The sequence below is a fragment of the Lactuca saligna genome, chromosome 2 (genome assembly GCF_052625555.1).
Source record: "Lactuca saligna cultivar CGN05327 chromosome 2, ASM5262555v1, whole genome shotgun sequence".
Classification (NCBI taxonomy): Eukaryota; Viridiplantae; Streptophyta; class Magnoliopsida; order Asterales; family Asteraceae; genus Lactuca; species Lactuca saligna.
In genome coordinates this window covers 183,867,178-183,886,222 of record NC_136418.1, presented here as the reverse complement: position 1 = coordinate 183,886,222, position 19,045 = coordinate 183,867,178, and the positions used below count along the sequence as shown (strand labels likewise).

General features: G+C 31.0%; 2 protein-coding genes across 2 annotated transcripts; one reads left to right on the top strand and one right to left on the bottom strand.

The window, feature by feature from the left end:
* The first annotated feature begins 1,696 nt into the window (after positions 1–1,696).
* LOC145028487 (NAC domain-containing protein 7-like) lies at positions 1,697–4,666 on the top strand. Its single transcript, XM_078977182.1, has 4 exons — positions 1,697–2,040; positions 2,980–3,174; positions 3,370–3,644; positions 3,773–4,666. The coding sequence occupies exons 2-4, from the start codon at positions 3,015–3,017 to the stop codon at positions 4,373–4,375; spliced, it is 1,038 nt and encodes a 345-aa protein (XP_078833308.1). The 5' UTR covers positions 1,697–2,040; positions 2,980–3,014; the 3' UTR covers positions 4,376–4,666.
* Positions 4,667–13,610: 8,944 nt separating this feature from the next.
* On the bottom strand, positions 13,611–16,448 carry LOC145028486 (monocopper oxidase-like protein SKS1). Its single transcript, XM_078977181.1, has 8 exons — positions 16,178–16,448; positions 15,840–15,949; positions 15,480–15,750; positions 14,896–15,398; positions 14,450–14,815; positions 14,286–14,364; positions 14,007–14,209; positions 13,611–13,912 (listed from the first exon to the last, which is right to left on the bottom strand). Exons 1-8 carry the CDS (start codon positions 16,319–16,321, stop codon positions 13,813–13,815), a joined length of 1,776 nt encoding a protein of 591 aa, XP_078833307.1. The 5' UTR covers positions 16,322–16,448; the 3' UTR covers positions 13,611–13,812.
* Between the last annotated feature and the right edge of the window lie 2,597 nt (positions 16,449–19,045).

Here is a 19,045-nt window from a genome sequence, read left to right as displayed (position 1 = left end):
ACCTTCTCAGGTGAGTGCATGGTCCCTTTCATCTTACACACAGATATGAAGTATTTTATATAAACTACGTGCTATGTGTGCATATTATCTGTATACTTGCTGTCTATGTTGGATGAACGTTTTTATACATGTTTTAGATGATTTAAACTGTATACGTATTTTATATACACGAATATGTTGGGTATGATACGGGTAGATGAATGATGAGAGATAAAAGATGATGTGAGTAAACATTGGCAGCTATAGACTTAGTGCCTAACTAATAAACATCGGCAGCTATGGACTTAGTGCCTATTGGACAAACACCGGTAGCTATGGATTTAGTACCTGTTACGGAATTGGTAGCTATGGACTTAGTGCCTATTAGATAAACATTGGTAGCTATGGATTTAGTACCCGATGAATAGACTATAGCAGCTATGGAAATAGTGCTTTATGAACGAACATTGGCAGCTATGGATTTAGTGTCAGTCCTATAACCCTGGAGGTAAGGGACTTCGGAATAAACGAATGCAGGATAGATGACTCTTAGGTTAAATCCTTAAAGAGTAAAGAAGATAATGGGGATGGATAATTGGGTTGATTGTTTGATTGAACATAGTAATTATATTATTGTGGGTTGAAAACCCTATGTACTCACCAGGTTTCCCAACCTGACCCACTCAGTTTATGTATATCACAGGTGACGAAGTGAAGTGACATTACACTGAGAGATTTAAAAGAGATGTAGATCACTAGTATAAATCATTGTAAGTTCTGTTTATGCTTATGTTTCGGTATTAACGATAACATCCCAAACATTTTAAAATGAAATAAATACGTTTCTTCGAAAATGTTTTAATAACGTATTTACCATGTTTTTTCTGGGAACAAATTCCGCAACCTTTTTATAAAATGAAGTACTCTGATTTTTATAAAGCATAAACAAAATCGGTCTTTTCTGGCCGTGATTTTGGGGATGTCACATTTGAACTAACTTCGTGATACCACCATCTTTGTTGTAAGGATTTTCTATTCTCATACCTACATTCTTGTCTATTTTTGGATCTAAACACCTGCAGTGTGCAGCGAGAGAAAGCAAGGAGACAACTATGGGGAATCCTCTTGACAGTAGTGATAGGCTTTTTAAAAACACGATCAAAGAGTACAATATCAAAAACCAAACCTCCAATGAAATATTTTATTAAATCATGTTGACATTCAATGGATTTGAAGTTTAATGGTCATTGATCTCTTCAATGATTTTTTTTTTAAATTCTTACGTATTTATTATAAATTATATTTTGTAATATTCTATTAAATTTTGTAGAGTTTAATATATTATAAAAAAAAATTCTATAGTTATATAAATTATAGAAAAATAAGGTGAATTGAATTCTATTGACTTTAATATATTATGGGTGCCCTTAATAACCTTTGAAGCAATAAATATTAACTAATTTTAAGATCAATAGTTAATTAGTTACACAGTTTTGCATAGTAAGTGAATGAGTTTAAGTCTCGATCCGTTGCTGGTGGGTTGGTGTTAATCACCACTCGTATTTAGGGCAAAAAATCTTGGCCACCAATTTAGCCCCATCAGACAGTGAAAGACAAAGATAGCCTACAACAAACATCTCTCTCTAGCCTTTACTCACTCATATGTCATCATCTCTCATCATTGGGCTTTCTTTATCTATTTTTCTCTCTCTATACAATCCCTTCTTCTCCACCCTCAACCTGGCTCCTCTTATATAACCCTAATTCATCATCTTGACCTTTCCACTTTTAGCATCTTCCCATCCAAACAAACTTTTTGCTTCGGGGAACGAGCCATTTAGGCAACAGAAATGGTTCAAATCCCCCGGAGAACAGAAAAAACTCATTTTTAATCAAGTCTCTTGTACTTTCTTGGATCTATAAGTTCTGTAAGTTTTGAAAAATATAGTTTCGTTTAGCCTTTGATCGGTATAGTTATCATATTCTTGAAGGAACTGGACTCGTCATTCCAAATAGAGCAATTTATCTTAAGTTCGCCCACATCCATTTGGATCTTGCTGTGTAAGTTTCCCTCCTTATCTCTCTAGCTCTAGCTAGTTCTTGAATTTAAGTATAATATATGATCACACTTCATGAGTATATATATATATATATATATATATATATCTTCATATGATAAGCAAAAATATACTTTTTTAAGTGATTTGTAGATAACTATACGACATTTTTTTTATCATGACATGCAACCTAATTATCACATGAGCTTTAGCTTTTACTTTTGTTGCCATGCTGTTCGTTATGACGAACATAGTTTCTGTATAGACATATGTGGAATGGGAAAAGGTGATCGATAGAGTTTGGTAGTTGAAATCTAACTATGTATGTCTATCGAGAAAGTGTATGATCTCGTTTCTTTTATGTGGTACATTTGTTTTACCACGTTAATTTAAGCTTCGATCTTGATAGTTGATATACATGCTTCTGTCATGTAATCTTTGGAGACTAGCTATACTACCTCAAAAAGATAATTCAATGTAATATTGGTCGATGAGGATAGCAAAAGACGGCGATAATCTTGTTCATTTGTTCGACTGATTTAGGGATTGTTAGGATGACTTTGAGGTACAGATTTTGAATCTCCTTCTATGTATGGATTGCCCACTGAATCACCAGGGTACTTATTGCTTAAATGTTACTTCAGTTCTGTATAATTAAAGTTTTCTCGGTGGTATCGCAGTTAATGAGAGCAATAGAATTTAGAATGCCTTGTACCTTTCTTGCTCATTGCTAGATTGAATAATTTTTATAACAGGTTGAATTAATGGTTTTTAGTAATGATTTTCAAACCACAATGACCGAATATATAAAACGAGCTTAGTGAAATTAAGTGCGATTCTCTCTATAACATAGATCTCGGTTTAATATACGCGTACTTCATAATTTATGTCTTTTTTTAGTCATGAAACATGTAAACTGATCAAGAAGATGATTGTGGTGCAGGTCTCAAGTTCTATATATAAAGAAACCGGAAAAACATGAATACTTTTTCGCATGTTCCCCCTGGCTTTCGGTTTCATCCCACCGACGAAGAGCTCGTGGATTACTACCTTAGGAAAAAAATTAACTCCAGAACAATTGAATTAGACGTCATCAGAGACGTGGATCTTTACAAAATTGAGCCATGGGATCTTCAAGGTACATATATAGTCGACTTAATTCGTAATTTCAAGGGTTCCTTATGCCATGCATTTTTATACCATCTATCTTGAAATTTCTTAATTCTTATCAACACACTTATTCACTAAAATCGTGCACATAATTAGTTGATTTCGCACCAGAAACTATTTTTTGCTTGAAAGATCCTAATAATTAATTTGTAAACTTATATAGAGCTATGCAGACTAGGTACAGAAGAACAAAACGATTGGTATTTCTTTAGTCATAAAGATAAAAAATACCCAACAGGTTCCCGCACCAATCGAGCTACTGCAGCTGGATTTTGGAAGGCAACAGGAAGGGATAAAGCGATTTACTCGAAGCATGAGTTGGTCGGGATGAGAAAGACGTTGGTGTTTTATAAAGGCCGAGCCCCTAATGGACTAAAATCGGATTGGATCATGCATGAGTATCGCCTTGAAACAGATGAAAACGCAACCACGACACAGGCAAGTTTATAGTCTTAATTAGTCATGAATCCAAGATTAATTACCAATGAGGATTTAATTAATACACCATCGATCATATGTAACTAATACCTAGTTTATTCAATTCAATCTCTTTTATTTGAAAACAGGAAGAAGGGTGGGTGGTATGTAGGGTTTTCAAGAAACGACTACCCGCTATGATCAGGAGAGCAAGCGAGCATGAACCAATCTGGTACGATGATCATCAAGTCTCTTTCATGCCTGAAATCGACTCACCATCACAAAACAACACCCGATCCAACTTGGGTAACACTGGTTACCAATACCCGTATGATTCTTGCAAGAAAGAACTAGATTCACACCTGCAAAATTACCAGATTACCCCAGGCCATCGTCTCCAACTCCCTCATCTAGAGAGTCCAAAACTTCTCCCAACCTGCAATTCTTCAATGCCCATTAACTATGGTATCGACATAAACCAACGAAGCATCAATCTAGAGCCTAACTTGTTCACTCAACACCATAACAACATCCATCAACAACATCATCAAGACCAAAACTTTAATGATCAAGTGACGGATTGGCGCGTTCTTGACAAGTTTGTTGCATCACAATTACTTAACGAAGGCGATCATGTTTCGATCAAGGGAAATCATGAACAAGCCTACACAAATGCAGAAGAAGAAATAGTATTGCAAGAAGATGAGGCATCAAATCCCATCTCCAGTTGCCAAATAGATCTATGGAAATGATGGAATATTAATTAATATCCTTCTTTCCTTGAAATTATTAACTCTTATTAATTCTTGTACATAATAAAGACCTAAAGTGGTACATGTATGATCGACCTTATTAATTAACTCTTTTACCTAGCCTATATAGAGTATTATGCCTCTTGATTAGCACTCTCAATTAGCTTATTTGATGGGTATTATTGTAACTAAAACCATCAAAGAAATAGAGGAGGGGGTGCTGCTGTATTTTATGATTACTTGGGATCACAGCATTGTCTGTTATGTGTAATGGGCTTCATTATGTTTTTGCTATAGTTGGCAGCTGCATGCATTTAAACTGATGTTTATTTAATTAATAAAAAACTTTTAGGTTCACCAATTAATAATTTTTAATGTCATGCTCGCGTTTGACGTGCTAAGCTTTTACCATCCGTCCAATGATACCATGGTGATTCACTATTTATAATATGGTTTTCCAAAATAAAACAAAAGCATGTATATATTAATGATAACTGATTAAATGGTTAAAAATTTTAACTAAAAAGTCATGCAAAAAAAAACTTATTCAGGCATTTGGAGCGACATAGTCAAGGTTAGAGATGCAAGCCATTATATACAATTCAATTTGGAGTAAATGGAAGACGAGAAATTACAAGGCGTTTAAAATGTCATCTCTTCTACAACAAAGACAACAGACAATATAATTTCATTGGTGTAATTAAGGGTGGGTTAAGCATAAGAGTAAACTCGGAAAGTATTCTTGGATGGGTTGGAGTTGTTGCCCATTTTGAGTAACATATTGTATCTTTGCTTTGTATGTTTTTCCTTTTCCGAGCTCTAGTCATTTTGCTAGGTTGGGTTTAATAAAATTCGTTGTCTAATAAAAAAAAGGCATTTGTCATACAATTTAACGATCGCCAAAATATCTTCAAATATTTACACCATTATTAGATTATTTTAATTAAAAAAAACAAATTAAATATAATCCTATTTATTATTCTACCCATCATCCCAACATTTTTAGATGATGGCAAAATGTAATAAAAATTTATTAATTTTAATAAATATGATAAATGTTGCAATTTTAAGTGTGTAGGATGATAGTAGAAGAAAAACATTTAGAAGATATTTGATTTTTTAAAAAAGAATTATGATTGTGTTAAAAACGGTTTTTATGTTCATATTTGAGGAAATTAACAAAACGAACAAAGAGAATGTTGATCACGAAACAACTGAAACCGCTTCCTAACCAACCCTGTTTTCTCACATCTCTAACAAATTCCAACTATTTAGAGCATCTCCAATCAATTCTTATTTTCTATTTTTTCCTTGTTTTTCCAACATTCTTCTTCATCTCTCTCATTTATTCCCCTATTGTTTTGGGATATGAATAGTATTACATTAAATATGATGTTAAATTATTTATTTTTTCAAAATAAAAATGAATTTTGTATTGTTGGTTTTAGTCTCTCTGTTTATATATTTATATATTTCTATTTTATTTTTAACTATTAATTATAATTTAAATATAATATTTAATACTTATAATATTATGTTATATATTAAATTATATTAATTAATAATAAATATAAAATTTGTTTTATGTTCATCAAATTATATAAAAAGTTAAATACATATTGAAATTTTGAAAAACAATAACGTATTTTACAAAAGTTTATAAGTATGTTATAAATATAATCTTATTTATTTAATATTATTGTAATTAAAAAATATAGATTATATATTTTTTAAACCAAATTAGTAGTGTGTACGTTTAACAATTTATGTAAGTTGGAAGAATTAAATATACTAGGAATATACTTTTGAATGTAAAAAATGGAATAGAATTGGAGATGAAACTCTATTTATCTCATTTTTTACTTTATTTTTAGAAAAAAATGGATTGGAGATGGTCTTATCCATTACTTACTCTACTTGTAAAAAAAACGTCTCCATTATGAAGTTTAATGGATGCATGCATGATTTAAGACATCTTTTAATAAATAGAATGTTTTCATGCAAGAACATATATGTAGCTAATTAAATCTTTAATGTGCAAACATATATTAAGTTATTAACTAATACTTTAGATATAGCTTAATATTTTAAAAAAAGAAATGATGTATATATATGCTTAGAGATGAAGTTTGCCTCAATACATGGGCAGATATAGGGAGTGAGTTGGTGGGGGATGCTTATAATTAATCAAGAGAGCTTTCCTTTGAAGGCAGATCATAGACATTATAGAATAGTTACTTAATATATCCTTTTTATCTAGCGCTGTGACAAAAAGATTCTCTGTGGATTCTTTTACCTCAACCTTCAAAACGAAGGTAATTAGTGGCAGTGTGACACGACTATATATCATGAAGGCTCATGCATAAAGTTAGCTTGACTCAAAATTTTAAAAAACTATACGAACATCCTAAACCCTAAAGATTATTAAGAACATATATATGCTGAAAGGATCTTGAAGGCATTTTGGAAAAATGTCTATTTGAGTACATAACTTTTCATCCTCATGTCTCTTCATGTTGTGGCACGACTTCAAATATAAATATAGGTCTTATTTTGCTTTTCCATGGTCCAATTTAGGCCGACTAAAGAAATAACTCGCAAGGTAAGCTTATTAAGACAAATTCGTGACACAAGTCCCAAATAATTCAAATAAGCCTTAATTTACGGATTCAGACCGGTTCTACTGTTCTAGTTAGGGTATAAATGAGTTGAGCTAAGTCCGAGCTTTGTCAGGTTCGATTCGGGCTTGTTTAAGTTATGACGCTTGAGCTTGACTCAATTTAAGTTTATTGCACCGAACTCGACTCATTTTTTGTATGATGAGCCTAAATAAGCAACGCTCGTTTCAAGCTCATTAAGAAGCTCGTTTACTAATAAACCTATATCACTAATTCCTTAAATATTTTTTTTATTTCGATATATAAAAATAATAATAATGTATATTGTATATATGTTCGTTTAGGCTCACGAACTCACTAAATGAAGCTCAGTTCGAGCTCTTTTAATAAACTCGTTAATTCAATCTCAAGTAAAGCTTTTTAACAAATGGATCCCGAGTAATACGTTTACACCCCAAGTTCTATTCTTACATTTTCCAATAAACTATCGGAAATTTGCATGTGCCAAGTGTGGGCATCAAAACATAAGTATCTGTCAATAAATAAAACAAGGTGAAACTTATAAATTAAAGAAAAGGCTAAGGAGAAGATAGGATTAATTACAACACCTAATTACACATTCAAATTTCGGGCACAATTTACGCCAATCAATTACACAAACATATAGTCCAATTAATTACTGTAGACAATCAATCAACACGTCTACAGTAATTCATTAAATAATAAACAAACATATAGTTCGTAATCTAAGATTAAAAAAAGTACATGCAGAAGTATATCAGCTGTGGCTTACTGATGAAGGTGGTGAGTGGTGACGAAAAAAACGTGCATGCATGCACCAGCAGGAGACCGATCAAAATGCTTAAGTTAAAGATGAATCAATGACTGCATGCTAATTAACCATTATTCGATCGATCACCAGCTTCTAGATCTGTACAGTGTAAGCCAAAAGAGTGGTCCAAAACCGAAAGAGAATTGAAATGTATCAAAAAGAATGTTTGTGTGTCTGTGTATATATAAATCATGTATATGTATGGTTGGTGGGGAAGTCAAATCTTGAGGGAATCTTGTTAAATCAATGAAGTTTCCAGACACCCAACATAAATCATTAATGTTGTTTCTCCTAATTCTTTGGAGACAAGACTTACTTCAATTCAGGGGGGAAAAGTGAACCAAAACACCCAAAATTTCGTTGATTTATACCCAACAAGTTCTTTACATAAATCATGTAAATATCACGAGTGCCGAAGTTACAATTCTCTTTGTTGATAGAAAGGAGAAACGTTATATTTGGAATATAACTAAAAGTAGATACGCATAATTAACTGTTGATTAGTTACACGTTATTTTTAAAAAAAGAAATTAAATATCATTTTACATTTTCTATTTATCTTCTTACTTATATAAAATGGTACCCATATAAAATGGTGACAGTGGTGATAAGTATCATATTAAAATAAAATTAATGATATATTATTTTTTTTATTTTTAAATGCGTAGGAATATAATTAGGAAGAAAAGTAGAACCATATTTAATTTCTCATTTAGGTAAACATGTAATTTAGACAACACCCATCAATCGCATAGAAATTGGAAAGGTAAATTATAATGTCATGTATCATCAAATTTAAACGAAAAAAACTTATCAATTATTTCCTCGTTACTAGTAAGATAAGCATGCGAAGACAAGGTTACACATGATTTCAAAAGTTTTCGAAAAAGGGGTTAACTTTAATGGGCAGTGGGCATGCTTCTTAATATTTTATGAACAAATGATTAAGGAATGGAATTATAAGGTTTCTATTAAGGTGTTTGCTCGATCCAGGAGACCTTATCATCATATTTTAATGTTTTCTTGTACCCATAGATCCGTATTCATCCCACAATTTCGAGACAACTTTTAAGAAAATTTATGTTGGTAGAATAATAATTACTGAATCGATTAGGATTATAGCATACATTTTTATTTTTTGAAGAGAACACACAATATATATATATATATATATATATATATATATATATATATATATATATATATATATATATATATATATATATATATATATATATATATATATATATATATATACTAGTCGTTTACCCGCGCAAAGCAGCGGCTACAAATAATTTTCTAAAAGTTCTATTTGGAAGGCCGCATATAATTTGGTTTTGTGATTTGCTTTTTTTTTCGAGAACATATTATATTCCAATGAACATGCAATGCATTAGCAAATACCATTTATGAGTACACTATATATCTATAATATACATTATTACTTTGAGTTTAAAATAAAAATACTTTTTTTTGTTTAAGTTAAAAATAAAAATATATTGTTTTCTTAGTTAAAAGTAAAAATACATTACTCTTTTCTTACGAATATATATAAATTGTTGTGGATTAATAATAAAAATATGTTGTTTTGTATTAATATATGTTGTTCTTTTAGGTCTAAATAAAAGTAAATTTTTGTTTTGGATTAAAAGTAAATATTTTACTATTTTTTTGTTTTAAAAAGAGATTATATTGTTGTTTTGGATTGCAATTAAAAGTATCACGGTATCGTTACATCTGCAAATAGTTTCATTTCCGTAGATGTTTCTTTTGACCAATATTATGTTTTGTCAATTAAATGTCTTTACGTTTATTTATTGGTCGTATTGATTGCGATTTATAGTGCTAACATAAGTTAGTAAAACAACCAGAATTACTTACCTGTCACAATAAAAGCATAAACAAAATTAAGCTAACATTGTGATGTTCTAACACCACCGTTTAACAAATAAAAGGAAATAATGATAAGAAAGAATAGTTTCCAAATTGTCAGTATGACACACATCCACAATGCATATTAAATTGCCATTTTATGATCAAAGCAAGATATTTTATGATCCATTTGTACATGTATTTTCAAATGGAAGAATTATTAGTTGAAATAGCAATCCGTCCTTTCGTTTTTTCTTCTTATATCATTGTCATTCAAACTTTACTCAATAATAGCAATATGATCCAAAGAAAAGAATGTGTAGATAGAGTTTTACGAAGTACAATACCATAATAAGAAAAAAATTGAAAGTTTAATAAGACTTAAATAAAAGAAAGTAAGATGTTATAGTAAAAAAAAATTAAAATATATTTCTACTTCTTCCATATAACCCATTAACTAATTACTCTCTTGTTTAGAATCTAAAAAAAAAAAGAGCATGACTGACTCCCAGCTACCTTTTGTCACATTAGCCAATTGTTGAGCAACAATTGTTTTATAAGGCATGTTTTAACAAAACAATACTCTATAATTTTTCAACAAACATGAATTTACGCCCATATTTGGAAAAAAAATCCAGAGTAAACACAAAGACATTTAATCTTACCTATCATACCATCCTTGATCCTCATACCAGAATAGGTATCATCAAATACAAACAACTCTACAAACATCCAACTTCTTCAAAGACTTTGCCGAAAACTAACACAGGGTAGAACATAATAAGGAGAAAGTGAAAGTCAGCAACATGTTGTTCCACTTTATGTACATATCTAGATGTCTAAATCTGTTCATTTCATCATATAATCTTCTTTAGTCAACAACCTTCTTTAGTCCATTTGTTCTCATTTTTAAACCTACAAATCACTAAATAGTCATTACCAACAATTGGATAGTTTTTTCTAAAGAAGCAAATTAACTTAGTCCCGTAAAGGTAGCCATTCGAGTCCACATAACTGAATAAAAAACCAACATTAAAGATAGAATAATCATGATAAGAAAAGTTATAAACATCTAAGAACAATAAGTCCTAAAACATAGCTTCATCACATAGCATTAGAATTAACCTAATAACTGAATCCCATAAAAACTTTAAAAAAATAACTTAAATCCATACCTGAGAAACAAATCCTAAACCATATAATATTCTTCTTTGATGCCTCTATAACGTTCATTTCACATTTCTTGAATGAAGTAGGAAAAAGCATATTAAGGGAATCATATCATAGATTTGAGATAGTGAAATGGTTCTAGATGTATGAGATAAACCTGGCCTGCCCTCGATCAAAACAAAAGAGAGACGATAACTGACAATGGTTTGTGTTTGTTCGGATAGAGAGAGAGAGAGAGAGAGAGAGAGAGAGAGAGAGAGAGAGAGAGAGAGAGAGAGAGAGAGAGAGATGTCACCTAAGGTTTAGCAATGGTGTCCATCGTCTATCGGTGGGTGTAGATGGAAGCACTGTCGTCTATTTTTGGTAGGTTGTGGTGAGTGGTGATTGTATTCATCAGCTAGATAAGGAGAAAGGGTTAAGAGAATTTGTAGAAAGGGATGGTGAAAGCCTCAAGTTGTTGTGATTTTATGGTTTCTAGAGAGGATTTTAAAGATAGGGTGAGATATGAGGAAAGATTAGCCGGAATTGAAGATATTTAAGCTTGAATGTAGGCAAATTAAAACGATATTCATAGAATAGTTCAAATTTTGAAAAGGAACAATTCAAGATAAGCAGAGATAAGAGGGAAAGAAATCAAAAGTCTGATCAAAATAAAAATAGATCTTTTATATGCATAGGATATTTGTATATATTGAATTATTTTTTGTACTATTTAATCTAATTAAGGTTATGTCAAATATTTAATATTATTTTATTGGTTGTTACTTGTACTTTTAGTTTAATGGTTTGGACGTCTTAAAAATATATTATTATTATATTGAATCTATTTATAGAAATAGTGAGATTTCTTTTATAAGATAGTAAATATATATATATATATATATATATATATATATATATATATATATATATAAAAGACGACCTTTTGATTTTATTTTGTATTTTTTTTCATATTGAAAAAGTCTGAAGAACAAGACGTGTGAAGTTTTTTTATCATCCTGGCGTCGAGCTATTTTTCCGCAAGACCTCCCTTACAGTATCATCACCGCATTAGAGTTTAACCACCAAGTTCGGGATGGATTGGTGGGTGTGTGTGTGTGTGTGTGTATATATATATATATATATATATATATATATATATATATACCTATCAACCTTATATAAGCTTATATAAGCTTATATAAGCTTAGGTACCTAACTCTATAATATTACATCGGTTTGTATCATATTTACATTGTAATTGCCTAAGGTTCTTAAACTTCAACCCCATAACTTGATTATTTCTAAAATCTTTGTACTGTCACCAATATCTTTCTTTTATATCACGTCTTTCTATCGAATACCACCTGATGGGCTTCATATCCTACCGCTACAAACGAAAGGATATAGGAGAAATATAATCATGAATTTCCAATTTTTTTTGAAGTAAATCAAGTTTAGGGATGAAGTTTAAGAACCTTGGATGATTGCAATAAAAATTTAATGCAAAATGACGTAGTTTGATGAGGTTAGGTACCTAAGCTTATATAAGGTTGTTAGGTATATTCACTTTACCCTATATATATATATATATATATATATATATATATATATATATATATATATATATATATAAGGAAGGGTTATTTGGAAAAAAAAAAAAAAAAACCCTAAAAATCATAAAAATGCATAAAAAAATACTTAAATATTACAAAACTTATTTTTAATTTTTTTTATTAAAAAAATCGTAGGTTTTTTAATAAATTCACTGAAAAAAAAAAAGTCAATTTTTAAAAAAAAACTTTTAAAAAAATCAGTGAATTTATTTAAATACTTGCGATTTTTTCATAAAAAAATTTTAAAAAAAGTTTTGTGATCTCTAAGTATTTTTTTATGCATTTTTATTATTTTTAGGGTTTTTTGTTTTCCATAGAACGTAAACCTATATATATATATATATATATATATATATATATATATATATATATATATATATATATATATATATATATATATATATAAAGTTAATAAAAGGCTTCTAGCCCAACGGTATTAGGTGGCAAGGTTGTCAAGATCGGGATCCTACCTAGGATCGATTTTGGGTTTGCAAGATCGGGATCGTAAGATCGGGATCGAGATCTTAAGATCCCACAAAATAGAATATAATTTTAATTTATAATATTTAATCATGAAAACTATTTCAAACATTTAGTTTTTCATTCAAAAGTTATAAAAACTTCAAAATATTAATCATAAATCACAATAAAAAATGACAAATGGTAGATTGGTAAAGGATAAAAGGCATAAAGTGGTAAAAAAAAAAAAAAATCAAAGGAAGGTAGGATCGGATCGGATCTCGATCCTACGATCCTACTTACGATCTTACCTGCGATCCTACCCCAAATACGATCCTTTTACGATCCGGATCGTTTTTTCATACCTAGGATCGTAGGATCGTACGATCCTACGATCAGGATCGCGATTTTGACAACTATGTCAGGTGGTACCCTTCTTCATTGAGGTTGATAGTTCAAGTCCCATCGTGGACATATGTGTTAATTTAGGTGTATTTATATTTGTCAGTTAAAAAAAACATAAAAAGTTAATTTGTTAAATAATAATATAATATATAGTACCATCCATTTTTGTGATTATCTATAAATAAAAAGATAAAATGAATTTACTCACATTCAACCAAAACAATATTAAGGATCTGTCATTAAAAAAAAAAAAAAAAAAAAAACATTTTCATTACAAATAAAAAGGTGAAATGAATTTACTAACATTCAACCAAAACAATATTCAGGATATGTCAATAAAAAAAAAACATTTTCATCGTGCTAATAAAGCATTCAACAAATAAAGAAATAAGACCAGCTCTCTTAGGACTGCAGTACCACTATGATTCTAATAAATTGAAAAATCTATCTTTTGAACAAAACCTAAACATTTCTTAAATCATATAATCATATAAACAACACTGAAAATCCCATGATCAACAACAAAAAAGTTGACTTTGCTGGTTCTTGGATGTTTGATCCTGACGTAGACAATGTTCTCTGAGGCCTGAATAATGCAATCAGAAATTAAGTCACTCGTTAACTTAATATATTATAATCTGCAGAAACAAAAAAAAGTGTGATATATTTATTATACATACTTTTGCAAGTGTCCAAGATCACCACAAAACAATGCATTATCAGGCACAGGTAATTCGGTTTTCTGGTGATGATCTTCTGGATTTATGATTCTGATATAAGTTTCTTGACCTAAATACCATCTATCAAGATTCATTGTTCTAAGATTCCAAGCTCCCACATTATCAAGATACACATATATTGCAGTCCATCCTCCCGGAAAAACCTGTTCTACAAATCCACATATTATATATAATATAAATTACATTAATACAATATCTTTTTATAAACAAATTTCAGACCTGGATTGTAGAGCGTGAAATAGCATCCCATCGATTATAAGAACCCCTGCTGTTTTCTGTCCAATTCCCATAAGCCATTCTAGATATATTATAAATTTTGTCATTCACAACTTCACCAAATCTTTCAAAAAAAAAAAAAAACAATTAATTAAAAGATTATATACCCGACAACAAAAAACGAAAAACCATCCATATGAAAGCTCTGAACTACAGTGTCATTGTTCTCCAATATGATTTCAACAAACCCTTTATACGTAGCATTAATGATGGATCTTCCAACCCGTGGAGGTCCGTTTAAGGGTATTTTCGGAAAATCAAGTTTGTAAACACCCTTCACATGATGATCATCTGCAAGCCTCACAGGTGTATCAAGATTCCCAAACGAAATCCCGTTAAAAGAAGCACGAATTCTCCCATCAATCATCATCGGCTCAACGCTTCTTAACATATACGTATCCGTTACATTAATCGACCCGTAATGAAACGAACCCTGCGGGTTTGGTCGGGCCCCACTAGCCGTATTATTCATCCTATATAAAGTACACATGATTTTGATAATTAATTCTAATCATAACAGATCAACCTAATTAGTGGATTCATATATACATACCTGATGGAAAGTGCTTGATTTAACGCGAATGAAAACTCAGAATCTTCGTTTGGAGGAGTGGGTAGAGGGCCGGATGCTTGGCCTTTAGAATTTGAATAATGCAAAATAGCGACTCCTGTAACTCGTTGCCAATTTGATTGATTTACAAATCTGGCACTTGCAACGATGTAGTAATCAGTGGTTGCGTTTTGATCCATGGTGACCAGAAAAGAGTAAGATTGTCCCACATAAACATCGAAACTGCTATAGTTTTGTTGGCTTGTATAATGTCCCTCGGTTTCCGCTAGTACCAAATTATGGCTTTGGATTCGAAAATTCAAACAAGTCGAGACTCCAACATTGATTACACGAATTCGATAGGTTTTACCTTGATCGACATTAATTATGGTGTGGTTAATGCCATCGGGAACAGTGGAATTGTATTTAAAAGGTCCGTTTCCATTGATGAGGACTCCATCTGGGATACCAAGGTTTTTTCCAGCATCAAGAGTGGCTCTGAGTGCCTTTAAGAGCACAATCAAAAAGTAATTAGATGTATAAACATATGAGTGAGGATTTTAATGTGAAACGAAATACTAACTAACCGAGTGGTTTCGGGTGTACCAATCACCAATGGTGATGATGATATCTCCATCCGGGGTATTGAAAGGGAGTTGTATAATTTTGCGATTTGTGATAACAAAACCACCGAATCCACCGGCTGCTGTTTGGAAATGAGTACTTGGAGCATAATAGTAGCTACCGATTTGATCCTTGACTTGAAATCGGTATGTCCAGTTCCAATTTGGAGGAATGGGACAATTAGTGCCCAGAACTCCATCTTGCCAAGAAGATCGACGCATTTCTATTCCAGGCCTATCAAACGTAACGTAAGATCCCGTTTCCAATACTGAAAATTTTGAAAAAATATATATATTCATATATGTATTTCTATTAAATCGTACCATGTAATGAGGAGGCTTTCGTCTAATTTGTTCTTGACGTTGACGACGACATTGTAATTGGTGGTAACATTTAGGTTTGGACCTGGAAACTCCCCGTTCACTGCTATGACCTGTAATTGGAGTTCACAGATAGTAAATTTTAGTATAATAAACAAGTAAACAGTGAATATGATCAGGCTATTTTGGAGACTAATTGTTTATACAAAAATTTCACAAACACCATAAAATCCACATTGAGACGTTTCGTCGAACGCTCGATAAGCATATCATAAGGAAGAAAAACCTCCTGAAACACAAAACAGAGCAGAGCACGAGAAGGGGGGAGGGAAGAGACCCACCTGCTGGGGAACACCAAGTGGAGAAGCAGTGATGTAAGAGAACTCGAGTTCGTAATTCACAAATGGGTCGCCAGCAGAACAGAAGCCACCAAGTATCAAACCAATGTGGAACCAACTCAACAACTTTGAACAAAATGACGCCATTATCGAGTTGATTTGTGGTCTGGTAGAATTACAGACGTGATCATATAGAGATTAAAGAGGGAAAATCCCCTTTTCCTCAAAACTTTGGGCGTGTTTTGCGGTGTCATAGTGTTGAGTGTGTTGCCCCACCACTAAACACTCAGCATTCATTCTCGCATTTCACCGGCGTGATGTGTGGCTTTTCTAACTGAAAAGGCGCGAAATTCGTTAGTGAAATCAGCGATGCTTCTTTTTGTTTTGAGAAAATTACAAGATTAGTCCTCGTTTTAGTCTCAAAATGTACCTTTAGTCACTAATTTTAAAAATTAATTCAGCCTCTCTATATATTATTAAAAATTACACAAAATCAATATTTTTCTATTTAACAATTTATTTAATTATTTTTTAGTTGTTTATTATAGTAATTAAATTTTAAAGAAACAACAATTGTCCTTCCCCTTCCTCTTGTTCATCTATCATTTTATATTCTCACCCTAATCCTTTGGTACTGCCGAGATTTCAAGACACTTCTCTCTCTCTCTCTCTCTCTCAAGCATACACATACCCTTGATATGCAGAACCATCACATGAACTTTTACTACATGAACTTCTACTTCATAGCCATGAAACAATTATAACCACCATTTGAGGAATTCCACAAGAACTTATTCACTGGTCATGAAGTGTTGAAAGATAACAAAGATAAAATTTATAAAATCTGTGAACAAATGAAGGTGCTTCAAAAGACGATTCTTAAAGTCAGAAACCACTGTGAATGGAATATGTCGTGACAAAATAGTCGCGAGACGAAGTTGGAATGGTGTTGCGACATTCCTGTTGCCTAGTGCTTGTAACGCGACCAGGAGCTAGGTCGCAAAGCTTAACCGTTGATTTTTTGACCATTTTTACTTTTAGTCAAACTTTGATGGATCTGAGTATTAGACTAAAAAATAGACAATTCCAAAACCATATGTACGATTTAACATCAATTAAATAGTTAATGGTTATTTTATTTGTACTATATTTTTCGTGTTTTTGCATGCTTTAAATTTGTCATTTTTGTGAAAGTAAAAAAATGACGGTGTGTCGTGTCGTGGCAAACTTAATAGCGCAAAGTGTCTATGAGAGCTTAGGCCCAAACTCCCTATGATAACTTTTAAAAAACACCATGAGTTTGTACGCAATTTTCGATAAAATGGCTTCAACTGTTTAATTTGCAAATTTCAATATGATTATCTGTTTTTTTGGATATCAGAGTCTGTATGTGTTTGTGTTTGTGTGTCTATATATATACAAAAATCCTCAAGTTCGTATAGTTTTCTAGAAACTAATTTTATGTTTTTGTGCCCTAAAACTTAGAGTGGTCCTCACTGATTACCCGAAGTTGAATTTCTCTAATACCGGGTCACTTATATGGTGAAATATTAATACAAAAAGTAAATTTACATGATACATGTGCAATCTAGATTTTGATTACAAACTAGATTATAGTCCGCGTTAAATGCGGGAAACGTATAAAAAAACATATAATCGTTTATAGATATTGTATAATGATTATATAAAGAAAATACAAATTTAAATTTGTTGAAATTATGGATGAAATTACTGGCGAAAATTTATTTTGGAAGGAGTTGTATTTTGTAAAGTATAATAATATTACAAAATTTGAAATATCTATATTTGTTGTGTAAATTAATAAATTTTATTGTTACTATACGAAGATAAAAAAAAATAGGTTAATATGATATACAAAAACATAATAATTTCAATGATATTTTAAAATCATGCCAAAATTAACCGGATTCTTATGACATAAAAATTTAAAAAAAAAATCATAATCATCTCTAATATATAAAAGTAACATTTTCGTAATGGAAAATGATATTTCCACTTGATAAGTTGATTAATCCACTTGAAATGTATGTTTTACCAACTTGTACGATAGTTGTAAAAGTATTGTACCTCATGTGGATGAATCAAATTATTAAGTGGAAATATCACTTCCCTTTCGTAATTAATGTCAGTTCCCAAGATAGTTAATTTTTGTTTTGTTAAAGGTACCTAATACCTTTTAATGTTTATTTGAAAAGTTTCAGAAAAGTAGTTAACTGACTTCATGTAATTTGTGACAAAGAAAATCGAAATATATGAATACATACATTTGATATAGGAACAAAAAATGATCGAAAAAAATATAAAAAACGAAAGAAGGTATTGACCTTCTAACGCACAAGAGCGAATGTTGATAACAGAGAAAGATGATGAAAGTTATAAGCAATATTAACGATGTTGTAGGAGAAGGTTTGAAGAAAAGAAACGATTGAAAATGAATGTGAGTCGCGGATTCAATGATGAAATCGTATATGTATGTGATAATTTGAATATGATTTTTCGGTATTAATGATTTCCTAATAAAAAAGATTTTATATTACTGATTTACTAATATAAACGGATTTATATTAATGGTTGATATTAAAGCCTTGATTGAAATGATTTATCAGTAATATATTTTTAAAATTGATCATATTAAAATCTTCATAACTAAAAATTTAAGATGTAAAATATGGAAAGTTTTTATTGGAATTAAATACGTTTCATTTCAACGAATGTAAGTTATTGATTAATGATTGGAAAGCATTTATTGGAATTAAATGCATTCCATATGAGGAAGATGATGTCAGCAATTTGATCTAAGAGTGGAAAAAATAAGATTGAAATACAATCAATGATCCAGATTATTTAAGA